This window comes from Mustelus asterias, chromosome X (assembly GCF_964213995.1).
Source record: "Mustelus asterias chromosome X, sMusAst1.hap1.1, whole genome shotgun sequence".
NCBI classification, from domain to species: domain Eukaryota; kingdom Metazoa; phylum Chordata; class Chondrichthyes; order Carcharhiniformes; family Triakidae; genus Mustelus; species Mustelus asterias.
In genome coordinates this window covers 4,016,429-4,027,068 of record NC_135834.1, presented here as the reverse complement: position 1 = coordinate 4,027,068, position 10,640 = coordinate 4,016,429, and the positions used below count along the sequence as shown (strand labels likewise).

The 10,640-nt window shown below is 49.5% G+C and overlaps 1 protein-coding gene across 1 annotated transcript in view; it reads left to right on the top strand.

Moving 5' to 3' along the window:
* LOC144481844 (integrin alpha-5-like) overlaps positions 1-10,359 on the top strand; it is a 160,048-nt gene extending 149,689 nt beyond the window's left edge. Inside the window, exons 25-27 of the mRNA XM_078200996.1 lie at positions 764-865; positions 8,324-8,446; positions 8,730-10,359. Coding sequence (XP_078057122.1) covers positions 764-865; positions 8,324-8,446; positions 8,730-8,816 — 312 coding nt within the window. The 3' untranslated portion in view covers positions 8,817-10,359. The remainder of the gene's footprint in view (positions 1-763; positions 866-8,323; positions 8,447-8,729) is intronic.
* The last annotated feature ends 281 nt before the right edge of the window (positions 10,360-10,640 follow it).

Genomic DNA, 10,640 nt, shown 5'->3' with positions numbered 1-10,640 from the left:
TGTGCCTATCCAATAACCGCTTAAATGTTCCTAAAGTGTCTGACTCCACTATCACTGCAGGCAGTCCATTCCACACCCCAACCACTCTCTGCGTAAAGAACCTACCTCTGATATCCTTCCTATATCTCCCACCATGAACCCTATAGTTATGCCCCCTTGTAATAGCTCCATCCACCCGAGGAAATAGTCTTTGAACGTTCACTCGATCTATCCCCTTCATCATTTTATAAACCTCTATTAAGTCTCCCCTCAATCTCCTCCGCTCCAGAGAGAACAGCCCCAGCTCCCTCAACCTTTCCTCATAAGACCGACACTCCAAACCAGGCAGCATCCTGGTAAATCTCCTCTGCACTCTTTCCAGCGCTTCCACGTCCTTCTTATAGTGAGGTGACCAGAACTGCACGCAATATTCCAAATGCGGTCTCACCAAGGTCCTGTACAGTTGCAGCATCACCCCACGGCTCTTAAACTCCAACCCCCTGTTAATAAAAGCTAACACACTATATGCCTTCTTCACAGCTCTATCCACTTGAGTGGCAACCTTTAGAGATCTGTGGATATGGACCCCAAGATCTCTCTGTTCCTCCACAGTCTTCAGTGTGTCACTGTGGGGCAAGGTGGTGCTGCCCTGGATGATTTTACAGTGATGCTGGGGTCTGGTGTGGAACATGGGCAGTTTCTTTCCCTATCTCACATTGGACGAGGCGCAGGGATCCCTGTCGAGCTCTTGCCGATCTCAGTGCATGTCTTTGTGTTTTTGCAGAGGGAGAATCATCCCTTCACGCTGCAGTGTAACGCTACATTCCAGGTTCACCGTTTGCCCTACCGGATCCCTCCGAATGACTATCCGAAAGGGACGTATGTGGTAAGTTCTCCTCCTCCTGTCGTGTGGCTGCCTTTTGCGATGTTCCGCTTGACAATCCAACACGGCTCGCGTCAGTCCTCACCTTGCGTGCTGTGATGGAGACGGAGTTGCAGCCGGAAGCGTGAATAATGCTGGAAATGTCCACATTTTGTAATAAATCAGGACAACGAGGTGCCTCGGGGAGGTCGACAAGCGGAGGAATTGACTTAATTTGATTTATTATTGTCACATGTACTGGGAGACAGTGAAAAGTATTGTTTCTTGTGTGCTATACAGACAAAGCATACCGTTCATAGAGTACATAGGGGAGAAGGAAAGGAGAGGGTGCAGAATGTAGTGTTACAGTTACAGCTAGGGTGTAGAGAAAGATCAGCTTAATATTTGATTTGATTTATTATTGTCACATGTATTGGGATACAGTGAAAAGTATTGTTTCTAGCACGCTATACAGACAAAGCATACCGTTCATAGAGAAGGAAAGGAGAGAGTGCAGAATGTAGTGTTACAGTCATAGCTAGGGTGTAGAGAAAGATCAGCTTAATGCGGGGTAGGTCCATTCAAAAGTCTGACGGCAGCAGGGAAGAAGCTGTTCTTGAGTCGGCTGGTACGTGACCTCAGACTTTTGTATCTTTTTCCTGATGGAAGAAGGTGGAAGAGAGAATGTCCGGGGTGTGTGGGGTCCTTGATTATGCCGGCTGCTTTTCCCAAGGCAGCGGGAAGTGTAGACGGAGCCAATGGATGGGAGGCTGGTTTGTGTGATGGAGTGGGCTATGTTCACGACTCTTTGCGGTCTTGGGGCAGAGCAGGATCCCACACCAAGCTGTGATACAACCAGAAAGGATACTTTCTATGGTGCATCTTTGCACCTTTGTGGACCATGCCTGTTTCATGCCGATTCCGGACGGGCGAACGCGGTGGGAAAGGGGGAAGTTCCGGTAAGGTTGGGCGTGCAGCCCATTAAGTCAATTTAAATGTGTGCAAATGCATTTAAATGGCCGTCGCGCCCGTTTCGGGCACGCTCCAGATCGCGGCCATTTTCGGGTCTTGGTACAGGGGGAACCGGCGCGGATCGCGCTACTCGCCTCATGTCCGACTTTCCCAAGTTTACGCGCCCGAAAACGGGCACAGCGCAATGGTAAAATCTGGCTCCACCGCTCCCTGGGTAAGTGAGTTCCACAGACAAACCATCCTCAGAAATATTTCTCATCTCCGTTCTGAATGGAGACTCCTCACTTTGAAGCTGTCCCCCCTCGTTGCTGATCTCTCCCACGAAGGGCGCAAGATCCTCTGTGAATCCACCCTCCCAAGCCCCCCCGGATCCCTTGTGAGACGGGGGTCGCGGTCAAACACTCGCTTGCCTTTGACCCGCCATCGTCATGTAGCCCACCGTGACCCGATGCTGAAGGTGGCACTGCCTGGGGCGACCCCAGTGCCGGCGTGGGGGGGGTCTTTCTCACTACAGACAGATACAAGAGATGGTCGGACAGAGAGAGAGAGAGGAGCACCAAGGGGTACAGCAAACCTGGCACTTTGCCCATTTGAACCTACTTGAAAGGCAAAACTGTGCGGTGCCAATCCCGTGCCCTCTGCTGCCACCTTGCACCTGCTTAAAAGACAGCCGTGGTCTGGATGGAACCGTGCTGTGCCCAGTCGCCTGCCTGACGTGAACGATCCTGACTGCGAGGGAGCATCTGTACTCTGGGAGGATCAGTCAGGAGGAGAGGAATTAATTCTCGGCCATGTTGGCTGCTGGGTAGCACGGTGGCACAGTAGTTAGCACTGCTGCCTCACAGCGCCAGGGACCCGGGTTCAATTCCCAGCTTGGGTCACTGTCTGTGCGGAGTCTGCACATTCTCCCCCTGTCTACGTGGGTTTCCTCCGGGTGCTCCGGTTTCCTCCCACAGTCCGAAAGACGTGCTGGTTAGGTGGATTGGCCGTGCTAAATTCTCCCTCAGTGTACCCGAACAGGAGTGTGGCGACTAGGGGATTTTCACAGGAACTTCATTGCAGTGTTAATGTCAGCCTACTTGTGACACTAATAGACAAACTTTAAACTTTGAGCTTTGCTGATGCTTCAATACTGCCACCTGCTGGACAATGCCTGAACTTAGAAGCATCAAAGCCAAGAATCCAACATATCAAAATCTCCCAAGCACCTCGAAAGCATCCCTGGAACCCTTCGGAGTGGTTTCAGATGCCTGTTTAGTGGTCTTTTGAGCGCAGTAAGGTTTGGCATTCAGCTAGGTGTGAGTGATAAGGTAATCTGTAACATTTATTGCAAAGAGGCTGGAGTATAAAAGTAGAGAAGTGTTGTTGCAATTGTACAGGGTGTTGGTGAGACCACATCTGGAGTATTGTGTCCAGTTGTGGTCCCCTTATTTGAGGAAGGATGTGGGTGGGATTGGAGGCAGTTCAGAGGAGATTCACCAGATTGATTCCGGGGATGAAAGGGTTGACGTATGAGGAGAGATTAAACAGTTTGGGTTTGTACTCGTTGGAGTTCAGAAGGATGAGGGGGGATCTGATCGAGGGATATGGGATTGATAAAGTAAATGTGGACCAAATGTTTCCCCTTGTGGGGCAATCTCGAACACGAGGTCACAGGTATAGGTCGAGAGGCGGTAGATTTAAAACTGAGATGAGGAGGAACTACTTCTCGCCGAGGGGGATGAATTTGTGTAACTCGCTGCCCCAGAGCGTGGGGGAGTCTGAATCATTGACTGGTTTCAGGAAGGGGATGGATATATTTCCAGTAGAAAAAGGGATAAGGGGATATGGGGAACAGGTGGGGAGGTGGATTTGAGAGCAGGGAGAGATCAGCCATGATCTGATTGGATGGCGGAGCAGGCCCGAAGGGCTGAATTTGCCGATTTCTGCTCCTTTTCTCCTGTACCCTCCACATTAAGGAACAAAGGCACCTGGGGGTGTATGTGTATAAATCAATGCAAAGCAGGTTGAGAGTGTGGTTAATAAAGCAGATAGTATTCTGGGCTTCTTAATAGGGGCACAGAGTACAAGAGCAAGGGGGTTATGTTGCATATAAAGCAGTATAATGTGGATAAATGTGAGGTTATCCACTTTGGTAGCAATAATAGGCAGACAGATTATTATTTGAATGGGTGTAAATTGAGAGAGGTGTATACTCAGCGAGACCTTGGAGTCCTCGTGCATCAGTCGCTGAAAGTAAGCGCGCAGGTACAGCAGGCAGTAAAGAAGGCAAATAGTATGTTGGCCTTCATAGCGAGAGGATTTGAGTATAGGGGTAGGGATGTTTTGCTGCAATTGTACAGGGCGTTGGTGAGGCCACACCTGGAGTATTGTGTGCAGTTTTGGTGTCCTTATCTGAGGAAGGATGTCCTTGCTATAGAGGGAGCGCAGCGAAGGTTTACCAGGCTGATTCCTGGGATGGCAGGTCTGTCATATGAGGAGAGACTGAGTTGGTTAGGATTATATTCACTGGAGTTTAGAAGAGTGAGAGGGGATCTCATAGAAACTTATAAAATTCTAACAGGGTTAGACAGGGTAGATTCAGAAAGAATGTTCCCGATGGTGGGGGAGTCCAGAACTAGGGGTCATAGTTTGAGGATAAGGGGTAAACCTTTTCGGACTGAGGTGAGGAGAAATTTCTTCACCCAGAGGGTGGTGAATGTGTGGAATTCACTCCCACAGAAAGTAGTTGAGGCCAAAACGTTGTGTGATTTCAAGAAGAAATTAGATATCGCTCTTGGGGCGAACGGGATCGAGGGATATGGGGGGAAGGGGGGATCAGGATATTGAATTTGATGATCAGCCATGAATATAAATGAATGGCGGGGCAGGATCGAAGGGCCGAATGGCCTCCTCCTGCTTTTAGTTTCTGTGTTAAACTTGTATAAAACACCAGTTCAGTATCAACTGGAATATTGTGCCAGTTCTGGACGCCACACTATAGGAAGGATGTGAAGGGTTTCGAGAGAGTGCAGAATTGATTCAGTAGAATGATTCCAGGGATGAGGAATTCAGTGATGTGGGGAGATTGGAGAAGTTGGGACTGTTCTCCTTGGAGAAGGGAAGGTCAGGAGGAGATTTGATAGAATGTTCAAAATCATGAGGGGGCTGGATAGAGAGGGAGAAATTGTTCCTATTGGTGGAAGGACCGAGAAGTTGATCTTTCTCTATACCCTAGCTGTGACTGTAACACTACATTCTGCACCCTCTCCTTTCCTTCTCCCCTATGTCCTCTATGAACGGTATGCTTTGTCTGTATAGCGCGCAAGAAACAATACTTTTCACTGTATCCCAATACATGTGACAATAAATCAAATCAAATATTAAGTTGATCTTTCTCTACACCCTATCTGTGACTGTAACACTACATTCTGCACTCTCTCCTTTCCTTCTCCCCCTATGTACTCTATGAACGGTATGGATAGACAGGGACAGGAATGGTTGTTGCAGGTTCCGGGGTTTAGATGTTTCAGTAAGAGCAGGGAAGGTGGTAAAAGAGGGGGAGGTGTGGCATTGTTAGTCAAGGACAGTATTACGGTGGCAGAAAGGACATTTGATGAGGACTCGTCTACTGAGGTAGTTTGGGCTGAGGTTAGAAGCAGGAAAGGAGAGGTCACCCTGTTGGGAGTTTTTTATAGACCTCCGAAAAGTTCCAGAGATGTAGAGGAAAGGATTGCAAAGATGATTCTGGATAGGAGTGAAAGTAACAGGGTAGTTGTTATGGGGGACTTTAACTTTGCAAATATTGACTGGAAAAGCTATAGTTCGAGTACTTTAGATGGGTCAGTTTTTGTCCAATGTGTGCAGGAAGGCTTCCTGACACAGTATGTAGATAGACCAACAAGAGGCGAGGCCACATTGGATTTGGTACTGGGTAATGAACCAGGCCAGGTGTTAGATTTGGAGGTAGGTGAGCACTTTGGTGACAGTGACCACAATTCTATTACGTTTACTTTAGCGATGGAAAGGGATAGGTATATACCAAAGGGCAAGAGTTATAGCTGGGGGAAAGGAAATTATGATGCGATTAGGCGAGATTTAGGATGCATAGGTTGGGGAAGGAAACTGCAGGGAATGGGCACAATTGTAATGTGGAACTTGTTCAAGGAACAGCTACTGCGCGTCCTTGATAAATATGTACCTGTCAGGCAGGGAGGAAGCAGATGTGTGAGGGAACTGTGGTTTACTAAGGAGGTTGAATCTCTTGTGAAGAGGAAGAAGGAGACTTATGTAAAGATGAGACGTGAAGGCTCACTTAGGGAGCTTGAGAGTTACAAGTTAGCCAGGAAGGACCAAAAGAAAGAGTTAAGAAGAGCTAGGAGGGGACATGAGAGGCCTTTGGCAGGTAGGATCAAGGAAAACCCTAAAGCTTTCTATAGGTATGTCAGGAGTAAACGAATAACTAGGGTAAGATTAGGGCCAGTCAAGGACAGTAGTGGGAAGTTGTGCGTGGAGTCTGAAGAGATAGGAGAGGCACTAAATGAATATTTTTTGTCAGTATTCACGCAGGAAAAAGACAATGTTGTCAAGGAGAATACTGAGATACAGGCTATTGGACTAGACGGGATTGAGGTTCATAAGGAGGAGGTGTTAGCAATTCTGGAAAGTGTGAAAATAGATAAGTCCCCTGGGCCGGATGGGATTCATTCCAGGATTCTCTGGGAAGCTCGGGTGGAGATTGCAGAGCCTTTGGCTTTGATCTTTGTGTCGTCATTGTCTACAGGAACAGTGCCAGAAGACTGGAGGATAGCAAATGTTGTCCCCTTGTTAAAGAAGGGGAGTAGGGACAACCCTGGTAATTATAGACCGGTGAGCCTTACTTCTGTTGTGGGCAAAGTTTTGGAAAGGATTATAAGAGATAGGATTTATAATCACCTAGAAAGGAATAATTTGATTAGGGATAGTCAGCACGGTTTTGTGAAGGGTAGGTCGTGCCTCACAAACCTTATTGAGTTCTTTGAGAAGGTGACCAAAGAGGTGGATGAGGGTAAAGCGGTTGATATGGATTTCAGTAAAGCGTTTGATAAGGTTCCCCATGGTAGGCTATTGCAGAAGATACGGAGGCATGGGATTGAGGGTGATTTAGCGGTTTGGATCAGGAATTGGCTAGCTGTAAGAAGACAGAGGGTGGTGGTTGATGGGAAATGTTCATCCTGGAGTTCAGTTACTAGTGGTGGACCGCAAGGATCTGTTTTGGGGCCACTGCTGTTTGTCATTTTTATTAATGACCTGGATGAGGGCGTAGAAGGATGAGTTAGTAAATTTGCGGATGACACTAAAGTCGGTGGAGTTGTAGACAGTGCGGAGGGAAGTAGCAGGTTACAGAGGGACATAGATAAGCTGCAGAGCTGGGCTGAGAGGTGGCAAATGGAGTTTAATGCGGAAAAGTGTGAGGTGATTCACTTTGGAAGGAGTAACAGGATTACAGGGTACTGGGCTAATGGTAAGATACTTGGTAGTGTGGATGAACAGAGAGATCTCGGTGTCCATGTTCATAGATCCCTGAAAGTTGGCACCCAGGTTGATAGGGTTGTTAAGAAGGCGTACGGAGTGTTAGCTTTTATTGGGAGAGGGATTGAGTTTCGGAGCCAGGAGGTCATGCTGCAACTGTACAAAACTCTGGTGCGGCCACACTTGGAGTATTGCGTACAGTTCTGGTCGCCACATTATAGGAAGGATGTGGATGCATTGGAAAGGGTGCAGAGGAGATTTACCAGGATGTTGCCTGGTATGGTGGGAAGGTCTTATGAGGAAAGGCTGAGGGGCTTGAGGTTGATTTCGTGAGAGAGAAGAAGGTTAAGAGGTAACTTAATAGAGGCATACAAGATGATCAGAGGATTAGATAGGGTGGATCGTGAGAGCCTTTTTCCTCGGATGGTGATGGCTAGCACGAGGGGACATAGCTTTAAATTGAGGGGTGAGAGATATAGGACAGATGTTCGAGGTAGGTTCTTTACTCGGAGAGTAGTAAGGGCGTGGAATGCCCTGCCTGCAACAGTAGTGGACTCGCCAACATTAAGAGCATTCAAATGGTTATTGGATAAACATATGGATGATATTGGAATAGTGTAGATTAGAGGGGCTTTAGATTAGTTCCACTGGTCGGCGCAACATCGAGGGCCGAAGGGCCTGTAATGTTCTATGTTCTATGTATGCTTTGTCTGTATAGCGCGCAAGAAACAATACTTTTCACGGTCTCCCAATACATGTGACAATAAATCAAATTAAAAGAGAATTGGATGGTTATCCAAGGGAAGAATGTGCAGGGTTACGGAGGTGTGGGGGGGGAGCGAGGGGTGGGGGGGGGGGGGAAATGTCCTTCAATGCGTTGCTCAGTGAGAGAGCCAGCACTGACACACTGGGCCGATACTGGAACATGAGGGAGGGAGGAGACTGAGCTGGCCACGGGGCTGCCTGCTGCACTGTGTTGGGAGTGATGGTTGGGAGTCAGCTGGCTGTGTTTGTGTGCAGGTCTCCAAGTCTCTGGTGTGGATCAAGCCTGAGAGTTCGTACGCTGTGCCTCTCTGGATCATCATCCTGGCTGTGTTACTGGGCCTGCTCCTCCTGGCACTGCTCATCTTTATCCTATACAAGGTACCTTTCCCCTTGTCCCCAATCCATCCCCTTCACTCACCTCCCCGGGAATTAGCCCACACTCGACATTCCAAGATGCAGTGGATTTTGGAGCTGTCGAGGTCAGTGGATGTGTGCCTCTGTGTGTGTGCGCGTGCGTGCCGCGCCGCCCTCGCCGCGCCGCCCTCGCCGCGCCGCCCCCGCGCCGCCCTCGCCGCGCCGCCCTCGCCGCGCCGCCCTCGCCGCGCCGCCCTCGCCGCGCCGCCCATTCACTCTCTCTCTCTCTCTCTCTCTGTGCTTGTAGCTTGGTTTTTTCAAGCGATCAAAGCTGCCACTTGGAACAGCGATGGAAACGGCGCAGCTCAAACCACAGGCCGCATCGGACGCTTAAGTCTCTCGAGTCTTTGCGATCAGACGGACATGGGCAAGGTGACAGAGGAGGGACACTGCACTGCTTTCTTCCTTGCTGCGGACAGCACTGCCGTCCCAACTGGACTATCCACCCCAGGTCAAAGGAGCAACAGTCCCGGCTGTGGGACCCTCTCAGGAGCTTAGCGTGAATTTCTTCATCCATTTTATTTAAGGAAATGATTCAGAAAGCACTGATTGTGATTTGTAAGCCATTCTTTCACTGCTCCGGCTGTCACTGCACCGTGATGTCGATGGGTTTTGATGTACATTTTTCAAACTGTTCTCAGAGTGCAATATATTTTATATGTTATATTTTCCACTGGCTGACAGAGCCAGGATTGACCAATGTGATTCTTCTTTCCTTCCTTTTGGCTGAGGGAGGGATGGGGGCGGGGGGCGGGGAGGGGGGGGGACTTGCTGCCACATTGTCCCAAACACAGAGGCTCCATTCGGAATGGGCCGGAGTGCTGGCAGAGGGGAGGCGGGGAGCTGGAGGCGGCCATTGTAGGCCAGACTTTGGGGTAAGGTGGGGGCAGGTCGCCGGGGCGGGGGGGGGTGGAGTCTGTGTCATCCCTAAAGGATTTTGAGCCAGGTGTGTCCATTTGTACGCTACCTGGCGCTGTTGGAAAAGCCTGAGGCCCAAGCCAAAGACCTAATCCCAGGCCATACACATGGTCACACCTCCCTCAAATCCATCCCTCACAGTAGCCTCTTGTAGCCTCTTTAAGTAACGGTGCTGCTCTTTGTCAATGCGGACATTCCACCCCCTTCCCCACCTCACCCCGGCCGTCCTCCCGCCATCGCCCAGGTTAAAGACGACACCCGGGGGCCCTGACAGGCCCAGCTCCTGTGGCTGGGACAAGCCTCCCCGATGATCCCAGACCCGTCGCTTTTCCTCCCCCAGCAGCAGGATTTGGGGGCTTTGAAATTCCTCCTTTTATTTTCCGACTGCTTGCGTTGTCTGGTTTGACTCTGGCCTGTGGCCTTGCAGCGGGCGCGGTGATTGGCGGAGCCGGCTGTGACAACGTTGGGAGCTGCACTGTGACAGTCGCAAAGCTTCGGGGGGAGAGTGGCAAATCTTTGCAGCCCCAGGTTTGGAGGCAGTTTAAAGCCATGTTTCCGGTGCTGGGGGAGGGGGGAGGTGGTTGAAGGGGTAAATACCAAAGCCCAACCCCGAGGGGCAAATTTCCCCTTTCAACTGCCCATTGTGTGAATCGTTGGCTGTGCACATGTATGTGTGTGTATGTGCACATTTGCGCGTGTGTGTGTGTCTGAGCGTGCGTGTGTGTGCGTAATAATGGCGTCCCTCGCCTCCTGGCCGGGGCACCGATGCACTCTCGGGCGCTGGAATGGAATCCATTGCAAGTGGACTTGGCGCTAACCCGTGGATGGAAAAAAAAAAGTCTTGCATGTGGTCAATCCAGAGCCCACGCAAAACCTGCACTGTGGGTTTGGTTTTGTTTGTTCCTTTGATTGTCATTAAAAAGTTGTACATTAATTAAGGAATTAAATTGAAATATACCTTTTTAAAACAAAGAACGACAATGTTTGGGCATCTTGTTCCTTTGTGACAGACTGGATCCACGATCGGAACGGGATACCGGAGCAGAGGAACCTGGGTGTATTTGTCCATAGATTGGGAAGGTGGCAGGACAGGTGGGGAGAGCAGTTAATAAAGCAGATAGCATTCTGGGCTTTATTAATAGGGACATAGAGTACAAGAGCAGGGGGGTTATGCTGAACTTGTACAAGACACTAGATAGACCTCAGCTGGAGTACTGTGTACAGTTCTGGGCACCACACT